The 27,824-nt window shown below is 48.3% G+C and overlaps 1 protein-coding gene, 1 long non-coding RNA gene and 1 pseudogene across 12 annotated transcripts in view; 2 read left to right on the top strand and 1 right to left on the bottom strand.

The window, feature by feature from the left end:
• Window positions 1-17,590, bottom strand: part of TM6SF1 (transmembrane 6 superfamily member 1) — a 57,093-nt gene extending 39,503 nt beyond the window's left edge. For all 6 annotated transcript variants that reach the window (XM_055417923.2, XM_055417924.2, XM_088829594.1 and 3 more), the window contains exons 1-6: window positions 17,451-17,590; window positions 11,475-11,578; window positions 8,772-8,869; window positions 3,861-3,964; window positions 1,307-1,389; window positions 555-676 (exon numbers count right to left, since the gene is read on the bottom strand). In XM_055417923.2, the coding sequence (XP_055273898.1) occupies window positions 555-676; window positions 1,307-1,389; window positions 3,861-3,964; window positions 8,772-8,869; window positions 11,475-11,578; window positions 17,451-17,542 (603 nt within the window). In that variant the 5' untranslated portion in view covers window positions 17,543-17,590. The remainder of the gene's footprint in view (window positions 1-554; window positions 677-1,306; window positions 1,390-3,860; window positions 3,965-8,771; window positions 8,870-11,474; window positions 11,579-17,450) is intronic.
• Window positions 9,984-15,045, top strand: LOC148774549 (uncharacterized). The gene is made up of 3 exons (XR_016035652.1): window positions 9,984-10,504; window positions 11,928-12,122; window positions 14,945-15,045. It is a non-coding gene; the product is annotated as an uncharacterized LOC148774549 (long non-coding RNA).
• The window catches only part of LOC129550341 (large ribosomal subunit protein uL23 pseudogene), a 30,232-nt pseudogene continuing 19,900 nt past the window's right edge, over window positions 17,493-27,824 (top strand). For 2 of the 5 annotated variants that reach the window (XR_016035648.1, XR_016035649.1), the window contains exons 1-2: window positions 17,493-18,581; window positions 22,567-22,631. The product of XR_016035648.1 is annotated as a large ribosomal subunit protein uL23 pseudogene, transcript variant X3 (transcript). The other 3 variants (XR_016035650.1, XR_016035651.1, XR_016035647.1) reach the window with 3 other exon arrangements.

Genomic DNA, 27,824 nt, shown 5'->3' with positions numbered 1-27,824 from the left:
TGAAGACCTTAACAGAGTACCTGCCGGGCCAGTATTGTTTCACCTTGATCACCTTGGCTGTGACTGGAAGGGAGGTATCTCAGAAGATGTCCTGTAGCCAGTCTCCATGTGCCTGGATCTCCTGGTAATCAGGCCCTCTGACTGTGTGCTACCTGGAACAGCAGTGTCTCTCCAGCCTCCCTCTGGGGCAGCAGTGCATAGATAGCTCTGAAAGAGGTGCCCAGGTGCTCAAACTCCAGGCCATTAGCACCCCCAGATAAACCTCACACACTGGGCAATAATGTGGAATCTAACGGGAAGAGTCAATGTAACCTGTGGCACCGGAAGTTCCAAAAAGCATGGCCCAGCCACTCAAAGCAGATCTAATCACATAGAAGCAGACCATTCTGGCCGCCATAATAAGGTGTGAACCACTGCTGCAGAATCAACACAGTCATGCTGACTGACTGCCCCAAAGGCTACAGTCCCTGGAGGCCTGGTCCAGTCCAACAGCTGGTGTATACAAGTGACCTCTGCGTTTGAGAACATGTTTACATTTAAATTAATAAAATCACCTTTGAGGGATAATTATAATTTTCTGATGGCTGATTATAGATTCTGAAACCAGCCCAGACAGGAAGACAAGTATATGGTATGCTTAAGAAAAAGGCAGGGCAAATACGTGTTCCATACTTCCCTATTTAAAAGAAAGAAAAAGAAAAAGTCAGAAGTTTACCAAAAGTATATCCATATACAAGTAACATGTAGGATCCCTCCCCATCTCAAGTCATCTAAAATCCTGATATGGACCAGACAGTATTTTAAATGAGACCAGAAGCATAGGTTAATTTAAAACTATTAGGTATTTATTAACAGGTATGCCTTATTTACAGTACTTTAAAAGTAGACTTAATATAATATCCTGATTTCTGGCACACATAAATAACTTTTATATCAGCTTTAAAGAATCTTAATTTTCAAGTATATTTATCATGTGCCCACCATGTGTCGAGTTATATATAATACAAACAGATGTAAGAAATATTTTCATACTGAATGTAGTGACAAACCCAATATTTACCCCACTAGATCTTTCTAGAAGTCATGAATCACTGATGTTAGTCTAGTTGTTCAGTGTACACCTCTGAAAATTGCTCAACAGCATTTCTTAAAAGGAACGTTGGAAGGGAAAAGAAGTAACTGCAAAACAGCTCTTTAGTAAACTTGGAATTTCTTGGTTCTATCACAATCAAAACAGCTTCCCTATTTTAAAATTATTCCCATTCTTTCAGAAAAAGAAAGTGAATTTTAAGATAAAGTTTCTTACCTACAATGTTTCCTGGCACAAAAACAACAATGCTCATAATAATAGATCCGACCCAATATAGGCCAATGGTTCTATAACTTTCCCTGTAATGAAAAAAATCCTGACTTAGCACACTTGTTTTAGAATACTATTAGTATAAGATGCTCCACAATTGATCTCTGTTGTAACTAGTAAAGTACATGAATCGAAAAATGTACTGAATCAAGAGTAATAAATCCAGTACAAGGAACCCTGGTGACTGATCGAATTGCATTTCCCTATGTGATGAGCTATAGAATCCTCTTTGTGCCCTTTTGCATAGGAAATTATGCTTGCTACACCAGTCTTCTGTTCAACCACATTATTATGGTCATCACTTTTGAAGGAGGCCTGCATTTCACTATTATTTATGAAAATCACAGCATGAAAGGGAAAAGAAGGTTCAAAGAAGAAAACTGGATCCATTTTTAAAATCACTGTAAGTATGAGTTCAGTTCAGTTCAGTCACTCAGCCGTGTCCGACTCTTTGCGACCCCATGAATCACAGCACGCCAGGCCTCCCTGTCCATCACCAACTCCTGGACTTCACTCAAACTCATGTCCATCAAGTTGGTGATGCCATCCAGCCATCTCATTCTCTGTCGTCCCCTTCTCCTCCCACCCCCAAGAATGCTAATAAATGGACTTTCCCAGGTATCACAGAATTTCAAAGTCCCAAAGAGAAATACAATAAGTGACACATAACCCATGTTCGGAAGGAGCTGCTAGACACATACCTCTAATCTTAACAGGTGATGTTGGCAAAAAGTTTCTGGAACCGATAACTGACAACCCAAGATGGTTAGATCACATCACGGACTCAATAGACAGGAGTTTAAGCAAACTCCGGGAGATGGTGAAGGTCAAGGAAGCCTGGTGTGCTGCAGTCTGTGGCGTCACAGAGTCGGACATGACTTAGCGACTGAATAACGAGTGACAGCCCACCTCCATAAGGGACTCAGAGAAATTCAAAAAGGGATTCTCTATTGGGAAAGAGAAGTGAAGAATACTGTGTGCTTTCTGCCCGGCCCTACCTGCCAAGCCCAATGTATCAGATCCCAGAAGGCCCATTCACGGTGACTGGGCAAATCAGAATCTTCTTCCCCAACAGGACCACAGAAATGCTGGCCCACTCCTGGCAGGAGGCAGAGCCTGAGCATTCATGGAAACACCTGCTGTGTTCCCTGGAGCTTGGGAACATTCATGAAGAGATGGGCGAGAGCATAGAAAAGTCCAGAAATTAGCTGGGACTGTCTTGGAGTGGAAACTGGGGGCTGGGGAGGGGCACAGGACAGTTGGTCAAGCTGAATTTCAACCTTGTGAGGAGCAAGAATGTGAGACTTTAACCTGGAGCCACAGGGAGGCCTGGGAAGGTAGGTGGACTTGAGACATCTTTAAAGGACTCCACCTCAAGGGTATACCTTCTGGGTTATAGGGGTTCCAGCAGAAAGAAGCTGTGGATGTACCCCATGGCAGAAGAGTCCACAATTTCAGTCCACAAGAGCATTGCTCATGTCAGGGTACTGCAGAGGCACCTATGGTGCGTGTGTGTGTGTTAAATCACTTGAGTCGTGTCTGACTCTTTGCAACCCTATGGACTGTACTCCACCAGGCTCCTCTGTCCATGAGATTTCCCAGGCAAGAATACTGGAGTGAGTTGCCATGCCCTTCTCTAGGGGATCTTCCCAACCCAGGGATCGAACCCATGTCTCTTAGGTCTCCTGCATTGGCAGGTGGGTTCTTTACCACTAGCAGCACCTGAGAAGCCCGGTTCCTATGGCAGGGATCTCCAAAGACCCCACACATGCGCCCCACAAGGCAGCCAGCATACCACCTGGCTACCAATATGCAGAAAACAGCACTGGTCATGTAAGACCCTGCTCCTCTTCTCTTAATTCCACATACACACACATGCTCCCAGAGGAGTGAGCTGAGAAGTAATCAAAGGACTGACCATGTACCCAGTGCAGCCTCAGTGCAGACCGCTCAGTCTCAGGGTTAAACCTGAGCTGGAGGGAAAGAGAGAGCTCTGAACTGAAAGGAGTCCGAAGGTTTGAATTACCATGGGCTTTTATTCCTGAAAACATTAAGGGGTCTGCTGGAGCTGTCCATCGTGGCAAAAAAAAGTGTGTTAGTCACTCAGTCGTATCCGACTCCTTGCAAACCCATGGACTGTAGCCTTCTAGGCTCCTCTGTTCATGGAATTTCCCAGGCAAGAATACTGGAGTGGGAAGCCATTCCCTCCTCCAGGGGATCTTCCTGACCCAGGGATCAAACCTGGGTCTCCTGCATTGCCGGTAAATCCTTTACCATTTGAGTGACCAGGGAAGCCAGAGGGGCAGTCCAAAGGCGTATGTTCCAAAGGAAGTAAGAGATGCAAAGAAAAACAGCAGTGTCTCACTTGGGTCCACAGAGCCTGTACTCATGTCCATGTGCCCCTCTCTATGTATCTGCCTCTGTACATCCCTGCTCCTTACACACTTGCCTATCAGTTGCTAAGGTGACCCAGACACACCCACCAGGTTATCTGACTTACTCCCAGGCTATGGCTGCCACCATCACAAGATACATCAGATAATGAGCAGAGCCGTCCCAGTAGCAGATCATATGTCCATAGGCCGTGTTCAGATATGGTTCACCCTGAGGAAAGCATAAGAAGTCCACTGTAAATAAAACGCAAACTTCAAAGCAAAATACCAGACCAGTATTGCATGTAAAATAAAACAGCAGAACTAACATGTTCGTCTGCTGAAGTGAAACTATTTGGAATCCGAGACAATTACAAAATTGGTAGGAACATGAAAATATACATGTTTTATATACATATATATATATATATATACAAATATAAAGGACAGGGAAGCCTGGCGGGCTACAGTCCATTGGGTGACAAAGAGCCAGATATGACTTAGTGACTGAACAACAATGAAAATAAACATGTACCCTGGAGCGGCCGAAACTAGGGTCTGCCACAGCAGGTGGAATGAGTCTGTGCCTGTCCCATGCTAGGTCTACACAGGTGTATTGTTGTTCAGTCACTGAGTCGTGTCTGACTCTTTGTGACCCCATGGACTGTAGCCTAGCAGGCTCCTCCGTCCATGGGGTTCTCCAGGCAAGGATATTCGAGTGGGTAGCCATTCCCCTCTCTAGGAGATGTTCCTGACCCAGCGATCAAACCCCCACCTCCTGCACCGACAGGGGGATTCTCTACTGCCGCCTGGGAAGCCCACACAGGTGTGTACAGTGGGGCAGAACAGATGGTATCACAAGCAATCCTGCCCTTGTGGCGAACTCACTGAGGCCAAGTCCAGTCTGTGACTAAAGGTGTTTATCTCTGGCCAGGCAGGGTGGCCAGGGAGACCCTGCTGACCAGAGTCACTTGGCTCACCTTCAAAATTCATGCTGACCCAGAGGCCTGCTGGGCTGCGTGTAAGGAAGGCAGGGCTTTCCCCCGCCGCTATCCCCTATGCAGGCATGGACAGGCTTCACACCCTGCCCCTCATTCAACCTTCCAAGCAGCACCATGGGACAGATACAAGTGACCCCATTTTACAGATGAGCAAACAGAGGTTCCAAGAGGTTACTTGACCTGCCTGAGGTCACACGGCTAATTCCTAGCAGAAACTGTACTACCAAGAAGAGTTGTGGGCTTCCCAGGTGCCTCACTGGTAAAGAATCCACCTGCCAATGCAGGAGATACAGGTTAGATCCCTGGGTCAGGAAGATTCCCTGAGAAGGGAATGGAAATCCACTTTAGTAGTCTTGCCTAGAGAATTTCATGGACAGAGGAACCTGGTAGGCTATAGTCCATGGGAGTCACAAAAGAGTTGGATATGACTGGGCAACTAAACAACAAAAAGAAAAAGAGATACACTTCCAAGAAATTTTTAATTTTATAAACACAGATTATACGATGAGCCATTAATACATTTCCTTGTCCCAGGTGCTTTATGTTTGAAGGCCACTACTAAAAAGTCACTGTCGGCCCTGCCTGGGTGTTTAGTGTCATTCTGGCTCCTTCCCACTCTCCTGTCTTCCCTTCTTCTCCCACATCTGTGCTCTCCTGCCTTGTTTCAGATGTCTTCCTAAGATGCCTTAAGACCTTTCCATGACAAGGAAGAGTGCAGATCAACCAGCCCATCCATCAGCCAACCAAGCAGGGGTTTTTCTGCGCTTCCCTGGGGCAAGGACTGCCTGTCGTCTTGCCTGACACATCAAATCATGTGAGCATCACAGGGCAGGGGGTGGGGCGGGGGGACGGAGGAAACAACATACAAGTCAGACTTTAATACTCACGCCCAGCCCACATCTTTCTCTCTGACGTGCTTTGATTGAATACCATCCAAGGTCATGTTGTTTTGGGGGGGGGGGGTTGGCCATTCCACGTGGCAAGTGGGATCTTAGTTCCCCTACCAGGGATGGAACCTGGGCCCCTGGCAGTGAAAGCATGGAGTCTTAGCCACAGGACCGTCAGGGAAGTCCATCCAAGTTCATGGTTTACATCATGCATGCCTACACATCTGGTTCTCTGAGCTGTGCTGGCCTCACCCGGTGGCTTGCTGGGCATCTTCCACTGGATGGGTCCAGGGACCCTTCAAGCCCACCTCACCTCCTTTAACTCATCAGCTTCTCCCCTCAACCAAGCCCCACTTGGCCAATGTTCATGGAGACGCCACTCAGCTCGCCCAGGTCAGAACCACAGGGTCGTTGTCCACTCCTCCTTCTCCTACGCAGTCTGCTGGCAGGTCCCACTGATCTGTCTCTATGATGTCAACCCCAGGCAACCCTCCTTCTCGTCTCAGCCTCATTAGAGCCCTCGGCACCCCTCACTGGACTTTTCCAGTGAGGTCATCCCACCTCTCTCCTCTCCTGCCAATTCACCACACCCCTGCCCTAGCTCTGGACATGTCATTCTTCGGCTCAGAAACCTCCCAAAGCTGGTGGCGACTGCAAGACCAAGCCCTGCCTCCTCTTCTCTGGCAGCCAGGTCCAGCCTGGCCCTGCACCCCTCCCAGAGTTGCATCTCAGCCCCCACCTCATCCCCCCTTTCACCACCCTCACCAGCTCAAACTCCAGGCCCTCTTGGCAGCTACCTCCTTCCTAAACCCTCCTCGCTCTGGGCTCTGTAGCCCTGCACTCCCTGGGTATTTCTGCCTCTTTTTAAAATATATGTATTGTTTTTTTATTGTTGGCTGCACTGGGTCTTTGCTGCTGCAGATGGGCTTTCTCTAGTTGCAGAGAATGGGGGCTACTCTCTAGTTGCTGTGCACAGGCTTCTCTTGTGCAGCACAGGTTCTAGGGCGTGCAGGCTCAGTAGTTTGAGCACAGGACTCAGTAGTTATACCCTGCAGCTTCTAGAGCACGGTCTCAGTAGTGGCGCACGGGCTTAGTTGCCCCACGGCATGTGGAATCTTCCCAGACCAGGGGTCAAACCTGCAACCCCTGAATTGGTAGTCAGATTCTTGACCACTGGACTACCTAAGAAGCCCTCCTGTGTTTGTGCCTGCCCCCTCCCAGGCCACTTCAGAGGCTCCTGATCTTCTGGCCAAGGTCTCCAAAGTTCCACCCTCGGCCCTCCTCTCTCTACCTTCTCCTCTCTTCTCAGACCTTCAGGTGCCAACAGTCCTGAGATGGTCCCTGTATCTCTTCCCCAAGCTCAACACCTGCAAAGCCTTGCCTGCTGGGCCACATGCCACGATGTCCTTTACCCATCTGAAACTCCTCACATCCCCAGATGAACTCAGCATCATCCCTGCCTGGCAGTGGGGAGCCTTGTGCTATTTCTCATCTCGAAGCCTCTGCCCACACTGTCTCTTCTCCTTGGAGTCCCTCCACCCCCAAGTCTATCTGGAAAATGTGCGTCATCCACTGTCATTGCCATTTTTTAAAAAGACTAGGGCAGAGCTTCCCTGGTGGCTCAGTAGTAAAAAATAAAAAATAAAAAAAATAAACCACCTGCCAATGCAGGAGACATGGATTCTATCCTTGGTCCAGGAAGATCCCACATGCCAAGGGACAGCTAAGCCCGTGTGCCACAGGCTCTACAGCCTGTGCTCTAGAGCCTGGGAGCTGCAACAACTGAAGCCCTAGAGCCCATGCTCCACAAGAGAAGACCCTGCAATGAGACGCCCAGGCACTGCCACAACTAGGGAGTATCCCCGGCTCTCTGCAACTAGAGAAAAGCCTGTGCAGCAAAGAAGACCCAGCACAACCAAAATTAAAAAAAAAAAAATTTTAAGCTAGGGCAGTGTCACGGAGGGCCCCCCTTAAGTGCCACCAGAGTCAGGATGGCATCTTAGCCCTTATTCTCCCCATTGCCCCCAGCTCATCCCGGAGACCTACTCATTCCAGCCACTCAAATTCTCTGAAGTTCATCCCTCCTCTCTATCATTCATGCCTGGCCTCCATCTGAGTCACCTTCATGCCCTCACTGGCCCTGCAGGACACATCCTGGCTGGTGTCCTAGCTCACAACACTGACCCTTCCCTTCAAGCCCATCCTTCTCTGAGCTGACTGCATTGTCCCCTGACTTAACATCTTCCCTCACATGAAGGACAAAACCCAAACTCCCTTGGCTTGCACTCAAAGCTCCCCATTACCTGAAACATGAATGATGACTACACTGCTCCTTATTTCCTATATGACCTTGAGTATGTTATTCAACCTCTCTGGGGCTAGATTCATCACACCATCAAATAAGGAAAGAGGACCAGCTCTGTCAAGTGCCAGGCAGATTGATAATGCTGTGATGAGGGGCAGAGTGCATATTCATCATCACAATCAAATGGCTTTATTAACTGACTCCGTGTTTGGCAGTTTACACATTTAAGACTGACTGACTTGGGCTTTCTTAAGGAGTAATGCATTGATAACAACAGATACACAGATACTGAATTCATTTAAAGACCTCTGCTGCTGCTGCTAGTAAGTCACTTCAGTTGTGTCCGACTCTTTGCAACCTCATGGACTGTAGCCCACCAGGGCCCTCTGTCCATGGGATTCTCCATGGACAAGAATACTGGAGTGGGTTGCCATTTACTCTGCCAGAGGATCTTCCCCACCCAGGCATTGAACCCTCGTCTTTTAAATCTTCTGCATTGGCAGATGGGTTCTTTACCACTAGCGCCACCTGAGAAGCCTTAAAGTACCCCACTTATTTTAAACACAAGCAGAGGAGGAAGGTGGTGAGTCAGGTGTGAAGACAGAGATGTAAGACCCAACACTGAGGAGAAGTGCCTCCCACAATCTAATCCTAACTTTCCGCTCCACTTTCCACATGACTGAGTGTCCTGCGTCCACGGCAGTCAATGAAATACCACATGCTGTGCCTTCTCACATGACACGAAAGGATTTCCAGCTAGAGCAATGCCGTTGGAGTCGCCGACCCTTCGGTTAGCACGGTGGCACATGGTGCGCGGTGCGTGTGGTGGCTGAGCGCCCCCCGTACCTCTCTCAAGTAGTGCGTCATGAACCCGTCGATGATCCCATCTTGTTCCAGTCCTATGATGAGGTTTACGACGCTGGTAAATCCGAACACCGCGTACACTGGAGCAGAGAAAGCAACAGTTCAGAAAGCCGCAGCTCAGGGGGGAAAGCCTAAGAGCTTGGTGTCCACCGGTAATGATTTCTTTTTTACTTTTAATTGTATTTATTCGGCTGTGCTAGGTCTTAGCTGAGGCATGTGGGATTCTAGTTCACCAGCCAGGGATTGAACCCCGGGACCCCTGAAGTGGGAGCACAGACCAGGAGTGTTAGCCACTGGACCACTGGGGAAGTCCCCAGTAATGATTTCTTGTCATGTTTTCTAGAAGACTCTGTAGATGCCGTCAACACGGACTCACAGAACGTACCTCCCGTGCACAAAGCTGGAGCCGCCTGCCAGTGTCATGAACCTGCAAGAGGACACCCACTGGGAGAAGCGCATGACAAGGTCCCAGGGGATTCCACCAGGCTGCCAGACTCCCCTCCTCCACTTCCTGCACGTGGCTGCCAAGGTCACATCTGCATTCCAGCTGCGCGGCAGGAACGAAACCATTCCCCTGTGGCCCAGGAAGGGCCATTGACTCAAAAGAGATCATTCACATCAATGGTTACCAGGTGGCCTGACTCACAGTGTATCCAACGTGCTTGCCTTACCCCACACTGGAGACAAACAGTGGCTGATGTGAAAGTTACGGTTATTTTAGGAAGGAAAGCTAGTGATTTTTAGAAAACTGGATATGAGGTGGAACCATTGAATATTAAAGAGGGAAAGCCACAGCATCTTAGAGAATCTCACTAAGGCTGTGAGAAGATCCTCAGTGGACTGAAAACTACCAGCTAAGGAATAATACTTTTTAAACAGTGAGTGATCAAATTTAGCATGTGGCGGTTTGTCAATAAAGCTCTCTGTTCAAATCATAACAAATCGGCATCAAACTGTGTGATGGGCATGGATGGTAAAAAAATCTGGTGGTGGGACTCTGTGCTCCTAATGCAGGGGCCATGGGTTCCATCTCTGGTCAGGGAACTAAGATCTCGCACATTGCATGGCATACCCCAAAAGAAAGAAATTTAAAAAAAAAATTTGATGAATATAAAAACAGCCGTGAAACAAGAAAATGCCCAGGAAGGCGGGCAAGGTTAACTCACAGAGCAGGGAAGCCAGCTTTGCCCCAAGTCTGCAACCAGGAGTGCAGTGTCTACATTTTCCCCAGGAAGAGCAGGAGGCCCACACGTGCCCTGCCTCCCCATGCCTCTGTGCAGGCCTTTGGTCCAGATCTCGCTGACAGTGATGAGCCATTAAGTGATCAGCCATTGCGTGTCTCCCGGAAGAGGAAACCTTCAGCAACTGATCATTGAGCTGTTCTACCAACAATCGCTGATGCCAACAGCAGTGTCAGACTCTGGGTCATGGATGACAAGGACAGTCCCTGCTCTCCAGTCGGGGCTGCACTGATTGACATGAGGACAGAGGGCTGAGGGAGAGGAGGGTACTCAGCCCTGAGGAGCCTGGAGAAACACGAGTGCAGCTAGGCGAGGGCTGCACGGAGCACGGAGAAAGGGGAAGGAAGCTGGCAGCAGGAGGCCAGTCTGCAAACGTGGGCAGAGGCCAGAACAGCGGCAGGGGGGCTGGAGGCAGAAAGAGGACATGGATTCAGACAGGCCCAGCTCATCAACTGACTGGCTGTCGGGGCTTAGGTAAGTTTCATTTCTCTAAGCTTCAGAGTTTTTTATGGGCAAACTGGGAGAAATCTGGGGCATCAATGCCATCTCACTGGCTGTAACCTTGACCCCATTTCTCAGCGCCTCTGAGCCAGATTCTTCGTGTGTGCAGGGAGGATATTGTGAGAGAAAGAAAGTGAAAGTGTTAGTTGCTCAGTGTCTGACTCTTTGTGATCTCATGGACTGTATCTGCCAGGCTCCTCTGTCCATGGAATTCTCCAGGCCAGCATACTGGAGTAGGTAGCCATTCCTTTCTCCAGGGGATCTTTCCAATCTAGGGATCGAACCCAGGTCTCCTGCATTGCAGGCAGATTCTTTACCATATGAGCCACTAGGAAAGCCCTGTTTGTTGTGAGGATTAACTAAAATGATACTGATAATGTGCTCAGAGTCATACTAGGCACACCACAGGAGCTCAATCAGTGGTGTTTTCATTTATTTAAGATACATGTGTATTTGCCAGGCAGTGGTTCAAGTACTTTACAAACAGTATCTTATTTAATGTTTGTACCAACCCTCTATGACAAGGACTATTATTTTCCTCATTGTACAAATGTGCATACTGAGGCACCGGACCACTAAGCTCAAAGCCAAATGGAAGGAGCTGCAAATAGCTGGCTGAAGGCCGAAAGCCAGGAAGGAGGTGGTACAAGAGCCAAGGTCAGAGGTCAGAGCGTGGCTCAGGTCAGAGGTCAGAGCATGGCTCGAGGCAGAGGCGAGGAACAGAGGGGTGTCCTGCCTGGGTCCCAGCTGGGACAGGGTGGGGTCCACTGCTAGCGAGAGTCCTTTGCTTAGAGGGAAGCAGGGCTGCGTCTTATGGAAATACTCTTGCACTTCGCATCACCTTACCAGTTGGCTCAGAGTATTCACAGCCACAATGGAAAACAGAGGCTCACATGTTGTGCTCTGAGGTGGACACAAAGGGCCCCCTCCCATGGAGACATACCATAGAACAGTGGGTCCCGAGGGGGTTTCCTTTTGACCAGGACACGAGCCAGCAGGGCCACCAGGAGCAGGACGATGGCAGCAGCCCCTACAATCGTCCAGGAACTGCAATGACCAGAAAAGGGAGGTGGTCACTTATCAATATAAACACATGGGTGCATGGAATTTCCTGGCTATTGAATGCATTCTCTCCCAGAGCAGCCTCTGCCTACAGCCCAGGCACTGTGGCGTTCATGAAGTTTGTCTACAGAGCTTGGGCCCCTCTGGGCCAACCTGTGGCTTTCAGGGACCAGGACCAGAGCTACCAGGCCCTCACTCTCTGGTCATCCCGCCCACCTGGGCGAATGATGTGTCTGAGTGTCCTCTACCACTGTCTGCCATTGTCCACCTGCTCCTCCAAGCCCTGTGCCTGATGTCTGACAGGCCTAACCACTGAATCTGCCTCGTTCCACAGGGCTGGCTGGAAACCCTCACACTGAGCTTCAGGGAGCATGCAGGAGTCACAACTATATCACCTTCTAAGGAAGAAGGGCCCCAGGCTGTGTGTATCATCAAAGGGACCAGAGGACCAGGCCAACCCAAGGAGAGAAGGCTGGGGCTGGGCCCAAGGCCTGAATGAAGCCAGCCCCCCCACACCCAGAATGCTAAGGTGAGCTAGGTTGGGCATAGCCCTGGACTTACTCCTGGGAAAAGGCATGGCCCAAGGGGACAGGGAACAAACAAAGCCGCTTCTTGGCAGGACAGAACAAGGGTACAAGGCTTGCTGCAGTGAGCAGTCGAGGGACCAGGAGGCTGGTACCTACTCTGCCCCTGCCTGAGGGCCTTAGGAAAGTCATGTCATTGCATCATCTGTTTTTTAGTTAATTAAGACATATTGAGGGACTTCCCTGGTGGTTCAGTGGTTGGGATTTCGCTTTCCAATGCAAGGGGTGTGGATTCAATCCCTAACTGGGGAGCTAAGATTCCCACATGCCTAGAGGCCAAACAATTAAAACATAAAACAGAAGCAATATTGTAACAAATTCAATAAAGTCTTTTAAAATGGTCCACATCAAAAAATCTTTAAAAGAAAACATATTAAGGAAAAATGCATTGCACTCCCCTATAGGCCAGTCACTGTGGATGAAATAAAGAGACCCCTGTCTACACAGGAGGACCTATCTCAGTGGGCTAAGCTCTCTTACCCAGAGGTCACCTCCAGTCCTAAGAGGTATTTTCTCTCTCATACCTCCACACCGACAGGGCATTCAGCTCTAGACGAAGCACCGCCCAGCCCATTCCCGGGGCCTGCTTACACTAGGGTCTCCTCGGTAATCCTCAAGAGCTGCTCTAGCACCAACCCTTAGCCAAGACCCTTCCACACCATCACAGAGGATGTCTGGATAACCTTTGCTGTATGTCCCCGGGACTTCTGGAAAGTACCCTTCACAGCCCACCAACACCTACTAATAGCTGAGGGAAAAACTCATGCTGAAGTTCACTCCACACTCTACAGTTGGATTGGGTGCAGGCAGCAGTCAGAAATCTGCTCCTAATGTCAGAGAGGGAGTGATCCATCTATGTGCAGGTAGACGAACGCCAAGGAGAGTGGCCCCAGGTCCAGAAAAACTGTATCCCGTGCACCTGGCTCCAGGCCCCACTTAAGAGTCAAGGAGTGGTTTTTGGGAATCAGAAGCACCCAGACTTTCAAATGCCACCCCAGACCTACAGATTCAGAATATGTCAGGTGTGGGGTATGGGAATAGGTTAATTTTTTCAAAATACCTGGGTAAGTATGCATAGAAAGTCTGCCTGGGGACCTCTTTTAAGATTTTCAGGAACTGATGGATGAGTGAGGGAGGGAAGGAAAGGGAGAGAAAGAAAGGAAGGAGAAATGGATGGATGAATGGATGTTTGGATGGATAAATTGATGGGCAGATGGATGAATGACATGACGGACAGTGGATGAATGGACAGATGAATGGATGGATGATGAATGATGGATGGATGGATGGATGTTTGGATGGATAGATGGCTGGATGACAGATCATTGATGGTGGATGGATGACAGATGGATGGTTAGATAATGGATAGTGGATGATGAATGAATGGATTGTGGATGGATGGCTGGTGAATGATGGATGGATGGGTGGAGGAATGAATGAACGGATGGATAGATGCATGCATGACAGCTGATTGGTGGATGGTGGATGAACGGATAGATGAATGGATGGATGAAGAATGACAGATGAATGACGGATGGTTAGATAATGGATAGTGGATAGTGAATGCATGGATTGTGGGTAGATGAATAGAAGGATGCATGGTGAATGGAGGACATAGTTCTATGATAAAAATGAAGACGACCATGTCGGTGTCCAGGTAAGAGACTGAAATAGGTTTCTAGTACCACACACTGTGGATGCGCCAGGCTCCTCCTGTAGGATGAGCCAAAGGAGGAGACGATGAAAGAGGGAACTAATATGAGTTAGGAACACACTGCTGGGCAGAAGCATCCTGTGAACAGAGAAGAGGTGAAGGTGCTGTGTAGGCTGAAGGGTCAGGAAGATCCCCTGGAAAAGGGAATGGCTACCTATTCCAGTACTCTTGCCTGAAGAATTCCTTGGACAGAGGCCCTGGCAGGCTACAGTCCATGGGGTCACAAAGAGTCGGACACTACTGAAGCAACTTAGCACACAGGCACACACGCACACATGCACGTGTAGGCTGACAGAAGTTTTCATCACAGCCTGACTCTGGCAGGCGTCAGAAGACAACGCCCATCCCTGTTCCCATCAAGGACCCGGCTCACAGGCAGCACCATCACACAGCTGGTGCTCTTCTAGACTGCTGCTGCTGCTGCTAAGTCACTTCAGTCATGTCCAACTCTGTGTGACCCCATAGACGGAAGCCCACCAGGCTCCCCCGTCCCTGGGATTCTCCAGGCAAGAACACTGGAGTGGGTTGCCATTTCCTTCTCCAATGTGTGAAAGTGAAAAGTGAAAGTGAAGTCGCTCAGTCGTGTCTGACTCGTAGCGACCCCATGGACTGCAGCCCACCAGGCTCCTGGACTAGAGAGCAGTATAAACTGCTTCATGGTGTCTGCTCCCACTCTCCACCTCTAGGGGAGGAGGAAAGGATGAAAAGTAACTGGGGCAACAGAGCATCTGCATCTCCCAGTGACAGCCAAGTGCAGGACCTGCTCAGAACAGGGAGAAATGGGTCCAGCAGGGACCCGGAGGTGGGGGGAGGGGGGAGGGCTGCCACTAATATGAGGGTGGAAAGCTGTCAGTCTTGTAATGTGTGTGTTTGGGGATGAGGCTGGGGAGCAGGGGTAGAGTTTCTGATGCCCTTACATGAATAGATGGCTACTGAAAGGGATCGCGTGTGAGTGAGCTTGAGTTGCGTATATATGTGTGTGTCTATGAGATACAGAGAGAGAACTCAACTCTTCCTGATGCCTCGACTTAAGTGGCTTTTTCTATTCTTCAGGCTTTTGCAAAAGGTCTGGTGGGAAGAAAGCTTCAGCTAATTCAACTAATGCAAACTGAATGGGATGCCTGCTAGGCACAAGCCCCCACCCCCAACCCGCCGCGCACTGGGCAGGACAATGCCATGGCCTGAGAAGGTAAACTCTGACCACAGAGAAGTAACTCTTGTGGGAAAAGCACAACCCAACAAGGGCTCAGGGGAGGGAGAGATAGAGGGAACAGAGACTCCCCTGCTTGGGGGGGAGTCTGGAAGAGGCAGAGGTGGCATTTAACTCCAGGTTATAAAGTCCAGGTGTGGCTTCAACCATCAGCGACAGGAAGGAAGGCGTCCCAGTCCCAGTGAACAGTGTGAGCAGCGGCAAGGAGGTGGGGGATTAAGGAGTGTCAGGGCACAGAACCAGGCGGCGCTAGTGGTAACAAACCCGCCTGCCAATGCAGTGAGACTCAGTTAGATCTCTGGGTCAGGAAGATCACCTGGAGGAGGGCACAGCAACCCACTGCAGTATTCTTGCCTGAAATATCCCATGGACAGAGGACCCTGGCTGGCTACGGTCCATGGGGTCTCAAAGAGTCAGACACGACTGAAGGGACTTAGCGCAGGGGCACAGAACAGTCCAGTAAGGCTGAAGCACCAAGCACAGCTGACTGGGCTGGGCGCACGGGGCAGCGCAAAGCGAAACTCCCTGGGAGGCTTTGCGAGAGAGGCCCAGTACCGCTGGTGGGGTGAGGGGAACAGGAAGGAGGAAACAGATGCTAGCCGGGCCTCAGGACTGATGGGGAAGGAGACCGTGGGAGGGTGGGACGGAGGAGTAGAGGAAAAAGAGGGAGGAGTCAAAGGCTACTGGGATTTTAATCTGCAGGAGGACAGGAAGAATGGCTGGAACCAGTTTTTCAGAACCCCCACAGTCCTCAGCAATGTGCTCAACAACACACAGCAGCACATAGTTCAGGATGTGCTCAGTCAATGCAATCACCGCCTTCCCAGGAGCTGAGATCAAAATCTCAGAGTCATCCTCAGATCCTCTCCATGCCACATGATCCTTCCATAAAATGCGTGACCCTCCCTCCCAAAGATCCCCTCCCCAAGCCATGTCCCTTTCCCTACACTGCTCCCTGGACCCCTACCTGGAAGGCTCTGTCCCTAGATCTTCCTGGGGCCATCTCCTACAGCTCATGTCACCTCCTCCAAGAAGGCTTCCCTGATCCCCAGTCCCCCCCATCAATGGCTCTCTCAAATCGCCCCATTTTATATGTTGATTCCCATCTCAACAACACACCTCCCAGATCTCTTATGGTTTCTTGATAGCTATTTCCCCAGCACCTGGAACTGTGCCAAGCATACAGTGTGTCCTCAATAAATTTTTGTTGAGCTGCCCATAATGCCATTTCAGGAGGGCATAGTCCCCCATGCACTGTATTCACAGATCTGTGACATTCCCTGCCCAGAGATGCTTCTTCCAGGAGCCGTGCCCCAAGACCAGGTCAAACCAAAGTCAGTCATTCCCCATGCCTAGAGAGCACGCCCATAGATGGGTGCAGTCTGGATAAGGCCCTCAGCCCACAAACGAGTGAAGAGGAAGCCACCGCCCCGTGGGCAGACACTTCTCCGCAGCTTGAAGGTCTGGAGAGGGGGTGCAGCATACACACTGATGCAATTTCCTTAGCACCAACTGCTGTGGGAAACAGCGCAGGTTACTTCCTCTTCTCGGCTGACAGCAGGAACATCGGCAGGCTCAGAGGCCTGGCGCCTTTCCCGCCGCTGGAGCAGGACGGCCGCTGCCGGCTACTTGGCCAGAGAGCCCTCACAGGAGAGACAGGGCTTTGAACCAAGTCCATCTGCGGCCTCCTTCAGCCCCACCCATTTCTCTAGCATGGAACTGCCCTGCCGCTCGCCCGGCTCCCCATCCTATACTCCATGGGCGCCCATGTGGCATCCTGACAATAGGATGCAAATACAGGCCATTTGACAGACCGGAAAACTGAGGCCAGGCCTAGTGCCAAAGCCAGGCCTAGAACACAGGCCTTTGCCTGTTCATTCCAAGCTATTTCTGCTAGTCATTCACAACAGTTTCTAAAATTAATACGAAAAAGGAGTATGTGTGTGTCCATACATGGAAACCTTCCTGCGAAATGCAAAAGGAACGAGGCGCGGCCAGGCTCCTAGCTGCTGGTGTGTGGACCGCCCCACCCCTGTTCCTGGGCACTTCAAGGGCAGGGGCATTGCCTTAATGACCCCGGTAACCCTGAACACCCGGCTGGGATACCAGCCCCGCGATACTTGGAACGACACCCAGCACTCGGCCCCAGAACTGCGCCCGAGTGTCAAAGATGCCAGCCCGAGCGAGGACCCCGGCCCGCGGGACTCCGGGCGCCTCCCCTGCTCCCGCCGGCCGCGGGGAGCCCTCGCGGCCGGCGAGCCTCCGCCCTGCCTGGCGGTTCAGCCCCCTCCGAAAAGTTGCTGGGGCGCTCGCCGCGCCGACCCCCGCCGCTTGCGCGCGCCCACTCACTCGTGCTGGGCAGCCAGGTGGTTGAAGACGTAGGTGACTGGGATGGCCGAGAGGGACAGCACGAAGACCCCCGTGGCCGCCGAGGCACTCATCGCCGCCGCCGCGCCGCTCGCCCTTCACCGCATCCCGCGCGGGCGCCCCGCCCCAGCTTCCGGCTGCGCCCGCGCCCCTCGCGGGTGCCCTTCCAGGCGCCCCGCGCCGCGCCGCGCCCGCCCCGCCCGCACGCCCCCCGTGCCGCGCCCTCAGCAGCGCCCTCTCTGCGCGCCCGCCCGCCGCCGCCCGGTGCGCAGGGCCGCGGCGCAGTCCCGGGAGGCGCCCTGTCGTCCTCCCGCCCAGCGGCGCTGGGGCTCCACCGCGAGCGCTGGGCGGCGCCGAGGAGTGGCCGAAGGCCCCTGCCCGGGGACAGGTGTCCCCCAGGCGTGCGCTCTGCGGGAAGGTGGCGGCCCGGGAGGCGGGCTCGGGGCGCCGCCGGGAGCTTGTCATCGACGACCCGGAGAGGTTCTGGGCCGAGCTGTGGGCCAGCGTAGGGTGGAGCCACAGCCGGGGGTGTCGGAGCGGGAAGAGCCCGCGAGATCGTCCACGTGGGGAACCCTCGGGCCGGGATAGGAAGGGATAAATGATCCCGAAACCTTGGATCCGCTCCACCTGCAGCCGACAGCGAGTCTCGTTTGAACCCCGAGTCTGAATCCGGGTCTAAACCCCGACTACGCACTCGCCGGTTGTTGACCTTGATCAAGTAACTTAACCTCTCTGTCTTTCCCCTTCTCTACCAAACGGAGGTCACCCACGTCAATGTGATTGTAGAATTCACGGAGTTAATGGACACGAAGTTCTTGCCCAATACTCCTCAGTCCACTGCTATCACCTGCAATTCCCATTTTTTAATGGGAACTGAGCCTCGGAGGAATACGATGATTGAAGAGACTAGAACGCCTATCTATTTATATTCCAGGTCGCGTTCCTGGAAGCTAGCTTACCACCAGCCAGCGTGCACAACTGGCCCCACAGACGCCCACCATAGAGAATACCTTGTGCCCAGTCTGCCCTGGCTGCTTGACTGTGTTAGAGGGCGGCCTCAGAAAGCACCCCCTGGGACAGAGCCTGGATTCCTCTGCTACCAGGAAATGGAAGGTAAGTGTGGTTCAGACAGAAAATAGCTCAGGCAACCAAGGGAAGCACCTGTACTTAGTGACCTTGTAACAACCGCAGCGTGTGGAAGAGGCTCGTTTAAGAGAGGAGAGAAGAGAGCCGCAAAGAGGCTCAGAGCCAGGGCCGCTCTACTTTTCAAAAGCCAGCTCTCCGTATCCCCTCCTCCACTGCTTCTTGGAGGCCTTCTCAAACTCTGAGGTCATCGTGATAAAGCCTTGGCCCAAACTGTAACATATCCAGAGCTTCCCCAAGTTATGTCCTTACCTGTGACCTGGACATCACCGTCTTCCACAATGATTCCTTTACCAGCTACTTAGCCTCCTTCCTCCTCCGCGAAAACGAAATATCTCCCCCGAGATCCCTTCTCTCCTCTCAGCCAGTCTCCCAGGCCAGCCCAGCCCCTCCATCACCACCCAAACCTTGCCGAATCAGTTCTTGCCTTCTCTCTTATACCGAGAACCCCTCTAGCTACCCTGGGTCCTCCCCGCTCAGTCCAGACACATGTTCATGTGTGAGTCAGTTTAGAAAGTGCTCCCTCGGGGACAGGCTACGACCTGGGACCCTCTGCTACTCCAGTGCTTGCACCTGGACACACCTCTCCTCCAGCAAGAAAATATAGGGAAACAGTATGGGACTAAAAATCACTGCGACCATGAGCAGTTGGAGCAAATTCTGGACCCAAAAGATACAAAGACTGAAAAGCCCAACTGCCACTTTTGAAGAGCCTCGAACAAAAACAGGGTGTAAGGAGCAAAGTAGGATACTTTGCAGGCCTCTTTCATATACACCACCTAAGGGGTGGGCAAAACACCCAAGCCACCCCTCTGGCCCAAGCCATGGACACACTGCTACCCTCACCCCATAGAAGAAACAAGCTCAGCCCGCACCTCAGGGATCAAGCAGGGGAACCCGTTGTTTGCTTTCTCCTCCTGGCTGCAGAGAGGCCCCAATGAATGTTCGGCCTCTTGTTGGTGTGTTGTCAGTCGCTCAGTCATGTCTGACTCTTTGCAACCTCATGGACTATAGCGTGTCAGGCTCCTCTGTCCATGGAATTCTCCAGACAGGAATACTGGAGTGTCTGGCCTCTAGTCAATTTCTATTGAATAGGCAAGGCGAAGAATCCTGGTCGGTAAAACCTGGACCTGTGTGTCGTCTTCATTCGCCATCTTCTCTCCTTCCTTTCCCATCCGTGCTGGGTTTTAATGACCATGTCTGTGCTGCTGCTGCTGCTGCCGAGTCACTTCAGTCGTGTCCGACTCTGTGCGACCCCATAGACGGAAGCCCACCAGGCTCCCCCGTCCCTGGGATTCTCCAGGCAAGAACACTGGAGTGCTAGTAGACCCCAAATGATCATTCCTAGCACTGCCGTCTCCCCTCAGCACTGCCCTCTCGCCTTCCACAGGCACCTCATGCTCAACATGGCCAAACTGGAATTCCCTATCTGCCTCAAGTCCACTCCAGCCTTATCTCATCCAGGGGTGCCACCATTTACCTGGTCATCCAGAATCCTGGGAATCCACATCTGCTCTGGCCAATCCCAAATATCCATGCTTACTGTAGTCCTCCTGATGTTACTTTCCAAATATCTCTCAAGTCTGTTTGTGCCTCCCTATCCATGCCATTGCTGTCGCCCTGCAGGTCTCTCCCATCATCCAGGTTCCAGCCTCCTGCCTCATCTCCCTCCTGTGTCCTCACCTGCTCTGAAAGACCACTCTCCCACCCTTTTTGCTTTCTTCCTAGTACTTTATTTATGCCATCCAAAGCCATCTGTTTACACATCTGCCTCCTGTTCTGTGTCACTCTCTCCATTATGATGTAAGCGCCCTGTGGGCAGGAACGCTATCTACTTTCTGTACTATCCTGTTCCCGTCACTTGGACTAACAGCTGTCTGGAGCAGGTGCTCAAGAGATATTGTTCACAGAATGAACATTCTGGAACATCATTTTCTGACAGAAATATAACACAAGCCACAAATGTGAACCCTATGTATAGTTTTAAATTTTTTCGTAGCCACATTAGAAAAGTAAAAGACAGAGGTGAAATTAATTCTAATAATATAGTTTATCTAACATGATCTGTGCAAAAGATTATTGTTTAAATGGTCATCAATGGGAAATTTTACAATCCTTTTTTTAACAAGAACTTAAAAATATATTATTTATTGATTTATTTATTTTTGGCTGTGCTGGATCTTTGTTTGGCTGCCTGTGGGCTTTCTCTAGTTACAGTACACGGGCTTCTCATTGCAGTGGCTTCTCTTGTTGCAGAGCACAGGCTCTAGAGCTCGGGTTCTGTAGTTGTGGTGCATAGGCTCAGTTGCCCTGCCACGTTTGGGATCTTCTCAGCCCAGAGATTGAACCGAACTTGTGCCCCCCTGCATTGGCAGGGGGATTCTTAGCCACTGGACCACCACTACATTCTTTTTTTTAATACTAAGTCTTTGAAATTGTGTATGTATTTTGTACTAAGAATATATCTCATTTCAGGCTAGTCACATTTCAAGTGTTCAATAGCCACATGTGGCCAGTGTTGCTGTATTGAACTTCATAGCTCTAGGCTTGTTCCTCCTATCAGATCAAGCTGACTTCAATTATGCTCTCTGTTTCTTTAAGAATAGATATGAAAATTAAATCCCTAATAAACTTATTCAAGCATCCTCAGAGAGTCTACCATGTTTCCAGCATTATTGTAAGAATAGGTCACACAAAGATGAATTATAAATACGTCTTACCCAAGAAGACCATAGTCTAGTGCGAGAAAAGCACATGTAAACAAGTAGCATGCAAAAGATTCATGTACAAATTGCTGTTGGCATCAGCAGTCTCTCTAGAGGAGTTAAGAAGAGCTTCAGAGAGGAGGTGAGGCTTTAGACCAGCCTTGCTAAACAAGTAGAAGCTGGCCAATCTGACGAAGAATAATGGGGTTTTCCAGGAAAGGGAAATAACACACGTTAAAGGCAGAAATGTATGAGAGAGCATGTCACTCGATGAGCTTCAAGCTGTTTGCTGTGGTGGGAAGTACTTGTGCATGAGGTAGGGCCAGTAGGAAGTGAAGATGGAGAGCTGATCAGAGGCTCAGTCTTAGAAAACGTGAAGGGCAAGGAGCACGTAAGATTTATGACTGGGTCCTGAATGCTACAACTAAAGATCCCCAAATGTGCAGCTCAGACCCAGCACAGATATATGGCAGAAACCAATGCAATATTGTAAAGCAATTATCCTCTAATTAAAAAAAAATAAAGTAAAAAAAAATTTAAAGACTCAGCACCGCCAAATAAATAAATATTAAAAAAAAAAGATTTGAGTAGGAGGAGAGGCTGACTTCATCAGAGTAACTTTTACTTTTTTTTTAACCTGGGGTCGAGGTAGTGAAAGTGATGAGTCCTAACCACTGGACATCCTGGAAATCACCCTGAGTAACATCTTCAAAGCTCTGCCTGGCAGCTGATGTGGAACAGGGTTTAAAAAGAGGAGAAGTAGGAGGCAGGAGGTCCACTTAAGAGGCTTATTCTAGAAAGAGATGCTGAAGATCTGAACCAAAATGTTGCCAACAAGAGGGAAGAATGAAGAGTAGCACCTGCTCGCCGCAGCTAGAGAAAGCCAGAGAGCAGTAACAAAGACCCAGTGCAGTAAAAGTAAATAAATAAAAATTTTAAAATTAAGCAAATATTTTAAAATTAAGCAAATATCATACAAATAAATAAAAATTGTTTTCATGCAGATGTCTTTTTTAACAACTTGTATATTTCTTCATTTTTAAATTTTTGGCTGCACCTTGTGGCATGTGGGATCTTGGTTCCCAGACCAAGGATGGGGCCCACACTCTCTGCATAGTAAGGTAGAATCTTAACCACTGGACCACCACGAAGTATCCCTTCTCTTGAAAAATGGTTGGATATGACTTAAAAGGCATTCAGACAGTAAAGTTGTTTAGTTTTTTATATTCAATTTGTTTTTTTTTTTTTAGGACCATCCATCTTGCAAGCCATGAAGGCTGATATTGTAGCCGTGAAATTGGACTCCAAGCTTTCTGTAAGCAAAAATAGACACACTAAATTCTGTCCTCTGCCCATTCCCTGATGAGAAAGACAGTTTTTTGTGTGTTGATTCAAAACAATTGACTAATCAGGAATAAGACCGAAGGGCCCCTGACCATGCCTGCTTCTGCCGTGGAGGAAAGTGAGAGCAGCACATTAGAAAACTTGGTCACATAAGGAGAAACTAGGGAGAAAGCTGCTGGCCAGGGACTGAGGAAGCAAAGAGTCAGCCCCGTGTCCATGCTTTAGCTCCCAATCCCAGCGCCTCTTCCCCTTGTTCAGTTCTCTGCTTTTTTCTTCCCTCCTTTCTTCCTTTTCTTTCTTATTTTTTCTTATTGATGTATATTTGATTTAAATACAGCATTGTGTTACTTTCAGGTGTACAGCATAGGGATTCAATACTTTTTGCAGATTATGTGCCATTATAGGTTATTACAAGATGCTGGGTATAATTCCCTGTGCTATACAGTATATCCTTGTTGCTTATCTATTTTATATAGTAGTTTTATCTATTAATGCCATACCTCTAATTTGTCCCTTCCATTCTTCCTCTTCCCTTTTCTTCCATTTTTTATCCTCCCTTTTTTCATTTTTTAATCTTTCTGATAAAAGTTATAATTGTGATTGTTGGAAAGCCTGAACATTGTAGATGAATGTGCAAGGAAAAGACTGATGCTGGGAGGGATTGGGGGCAGGAGGAGAAGGGGACAACAGAGAATGAAATGGCTGGATAGCATCACCGACTCGATGGACAAGAGTTTGAGTGAACTCCGGGAGTTGGTGATGGACAGGGAGGCCTGGCTTGCTGTGATTCATGGGGTCGCAAAGAGTTGGACACGACTGAGCGACTGAACTGAACTGAACTGAACAGGCATAGAGCAGGTGCTGAATAAATACGAACTGAAGGGAGAGGTAAAGTTAGTATGTAAAATGTTTGTCCAAAAGTCTGCTGCAGGTGCTAGATGAGATCTGGGCCATTGCCCTGAGTTTCCTAGCAACCAAAGCAAAGAAGGAAACATTATAACAGTCACAATGTCCCTAAGGTAAAAACAATCAGTTATTCCAAAGAACTCTCTGGTGGCTCCTCTTAAAGGAGACAGCGTGTTATATAGTATGCCCTCAGCAGCATTCCTACAATAAATATAGAATCTAATTTCACACAGTTGTCTCTCAGTACATCCTCAGTGCAGGTGGCTGGCATACTGCCAAGAGCCACTCAGTGCCAGGGAGCCGAAAATCATTCCTTTCAGATAAGCAACTCTCAGAAGGCTTGGCTTGGTTCAGTGATACATTTTACAGTATGTGGGGGCAGGAGTGGAAATACCTTCCTGGCAAGCACACTGTCCCTCCCAGTTTAAGCCCAGAGCAGATATCACCAGTGATCACTGAAACTCTCTCCTGTGGAGACTGGACATCACCAAAAGGCTTCTTCTCTCCTGCCAACTGAAATCAATCTGCCAGCTCTGATCAAACGGTATTCATGATTATCCTTCAGGCAATGTTCTGTGAGTATTAATTCCATGTAATAACATTTTCATACAAATGAGTTAATGGAGAGTTTGAAATTATAGTGACTGGCAAGAGAGGAAGCATGCTAAGTGGATTAGTAAGGACAGAGCATTTTGGTTTGACAGGCAAACACGTGGAGGGTAGTTTGACATATTTTCATGAGAAGGATGAGCATGGGACAATCAAACCCAAGATTGCTGCCTTGTTCAGACTGCTTCCCAGGTATAACAGAAGACCTCACATGTCAGGGTGTAGTTCAGAAAGAGCTAATTGGAAAGAAGATTGAGGGACTTCCTTGACATTTACTTTTCCTCTCAAGATACCTTGCCATCCTCTGACTAAAGAATTAACATAAAAATAGTTAACATAGGGACTTTTCTGGTGGTTCAGTGACTACAACTCTGTGCTTCCATTGCAGAGGGCATGGGTTCAATCCCTGGTCAGGGACCTAAGATCCCGCATGCCAAATTGCACAGTGAAAGAAAAACCCTTTTTTTCTATTTTCAAGACAACTGTAGGCAAAATGTGAAAACAGAGTTACAAAACAAAATGTAAATATTATAAACACATACCCTGTAAGGATCATAACTGCAAAAATTAAGGGGTATTGACAGAGTAGAAAGTGTTTCAAATTCTTTTTTTCAAAGAAAATTGAAATTGAAATTCCCTCCTCAGTCCCATTCCTCTCCCTTCGTCTCCAGAAGCAATCACTACCTTGAAATTGGGGGCATACCAGGTCCACATTTATACACAAATAAACAAAATATGGGACTTCCCTGGTCACTCAGCGGTAAAAAATTTGCCTGCCAATGCAGGAGACAAGCCCCTGGTCTGGGAAGATACTCCTGGAAGAGGAAATGGCAACCACTCTAATATTCTTGCCTGGAAATCCCCATGGATGGAGGAGCCTGGAAGACTATAGTCCTCAGGGTCGCAGAAAGAGTTGGACACGACTTAGCAACTGGACAATAACAACAAGAAACAATATGTAGTTATTTCATTAAATTTACATAAATTATAATATCCTCATATATTTTTTCACTTAACATGGACTTTTTGAAATCCATTGATTTCTATATACTTATTCATTTTCACTGCTAGAGCATTCTACCATATGACCATACTATGATTTATTTTTCATTCCTCTGCTAATAGATCTCAGAGTTGGTTTTAACTTTTCACTTCTATAAACAGTGTTGTAGTGAACATCCTATAATTCTCTCCTATGCACATGACAAAGAGTTTCTCCAGATGACAATGTCTAAACACAGAATAGCAGGCAAGTTGTGCACGTTGTTTGGTGCTTTACATTTGTTCAGTCCAGGCAAGCTTCCTGCAAGTTTCTTCACTCACCTGATGAGCTTTAAAAGCAAAGAGTCCTTCCCAAGAGTCAGTTAGCTCGGCTTAATCAGGAAGTTCTCAGAGGTGTCTCCAGTCTACCCTCTGAGAACCACAGTCCTAATCCATGGCTGGAGACAGATATAATCTTCAAGCTATATCACACATCAGGAAAAGATGCAGTTGATCCTAAGAAGAGTCAGATGGGAAAGGTTAATAATTTCCCCCAGAATATGCTGGTAGCGGAAATTCAGATTTCAAACAATGATTTCAGGCTACAGTTTTCAGATTCAGCCTGATTCAGATTTCAAGTTTTACAAGGGAGAGTTCCTCCCTTACTCTGAGCTCAGAACATGACATATGATCTTTGTGTTTAGCTCCTTGTGCAGTGGGACATTTTTTTTTTTTTTGCTAGTTTGCCCTTTCATCACCAGTGTGTGTCTCCTTGGAAGGCCCCAAACCTCTGCAGAATGTCAGTTTCAATGTTCTGCATCCAGCGAACTCAAAGCCAGGTCTCCTAGCCTAATGTAGACATAAAAACCAAGTTTCCAACTTATCGAAACAACAGCCTCCCTGGAACTGTGGGCACTGCATTGCTCACAAACTCCAGGTACCCGTCTTTAGTTTTAGCCTCTGGGAATTTCACTTAACTTTATTGCAGTCTAGGCTATGTATTTAAGTGATCCTGTTACCTTGTACCCAGCATTTAGTTATTTGAAGTGGTAGAGTTTTCAGATTATCTAGTTCAGGTTTTCAGGACTTTAACAAGAAAAATGAAGCTCTAAGTAAGAGGTGAAAATAAAAGGGCATTTTCAGAAATGCATGGTCTCAAAAATTCTTCCTCCCTTGAGTCTTTTCTCAGGAAGCTACTGAAGGACATGCTCCACCAAAACAAGGCAGTATACACTGTCGAAGGTGACGTGGGATTTGGGAAACAGGACCTCCAGTCTGTGAACCTGACTGCGAGGCCCCCCAGGAGAATAAGGGGACAGCTTTTCAGGAGCCGGTCTGGAGAACAAGAAATCCAGCTCAGGGCAAGAGAGAGGCAACCCCAGGAGAACTGTCTCTAGAAAAAGATGTAATTGCTAGGTTACCTAGTATGTTTGAAGGTATCAAGATATGAAAAATTCCAGAGACCCTGAGGCTAAATAGTGAGAGAAATAGAAAACTAAGCAAATGGCCTCATCTTCTATAGTAGAAAGTTAATAGATAATGTCCTGAAAAAAAGTCAAGAAATCGAATGTAAACATGTTATTTAGAAATATGGGGCCAAAGCAGCCATTAGGAGACACTGCTTTCCAGGGCAGAATTCAGGGATGGGGAAAAGTAGAACAAAGGATTCTAGTTTTTCTTTCAGCCATAGAAATCTACTTTTATTAAATAGATGTATAACTTGGATAAAAATAAATAAGTAAAATAAGGATGATGGCATAATACACAACATTCATATAATTTTTGAGTTTCGAAGCAAAATCCAAGACAGGTGTCTTTGCATAAGTATTCAAGCAATTAGTCAGTTTTTCAAAGGCAGTTCTTAATCTTTTGATGTACAGACCACTGTCTTTGAAGCACTTATCACATTTTAATCCCTATTGCTTATCTTCATTTGTGAACTGGTTTTATAATCAAATTTTTATTTCTGAATAAGCCATTCTCCAACATCAGGTTAACTAATCTCAGGTTGAAATTCTGCAATTCCACAATCCTGAAGAGACTGACTGACTAATCCAAAAATGTCATTTACTCAATTGCAGAGGTGAACTGTGGCTGATCCAGTGGGGACTGATTTTGTAATTGACTGGTTTATTAGTGAACACGTTGGAGGGTTGTTGACTTCTGCTACTTTACATAAACTCCAATTATGGGATTTTTTTTAACTTTGTTTTCATTTTTTTCTTTTTTAAATATGAACGTATGATAACATTTATAGTAAACTTGAATAATACAGAACAAATATACATATAGTTCTACCGTATTAAGTTGCCTCAGTTATGTCTGACTCTTTGCGACACTATGCCTGCCAGGATCCTTTGTCCATGGGATTCTCCAGACAAGAATACTGGATTGGGTTGACATGCCCTCCTCCAGGGGATCTTCCTGACCCAGAGAGCGAACCTGCTTCTCTTAACATCTCCTGCATTGGCGGGTGGGTTCTTTACCACAAGCGACACCTGGGAAGCTCACACATAGTTCCACTATACGTTACAGTTATTTTTTTCAAGTAGATATATTAAGATTTTTAGCTGGAGTTTCAATATCAAACTCTCAAAAATTAATAGAATGAATAGAAAGATAGAAGGACATATAGTAGACCTGAAAAGCACTATGAACCAATAAAACA

This window comes from Moschus berezovskii, chromosome 21 (assembly GCF_049115385.1).
Source record: "Moschus berezovskii isolate FMDL1 chromosome 21, NW_MosBer_1.0, whole genome shotgun sequence".
Taxonomy (NCBI): Eukaryota; Metazoa; Chordata; class Mammalia; order Artiodactyla; family Moschidae; genus Moschus; species Moschus berezovskii.
This window is presented reverse-complemented; position numbering and strand designations above follow the sequence as displayed.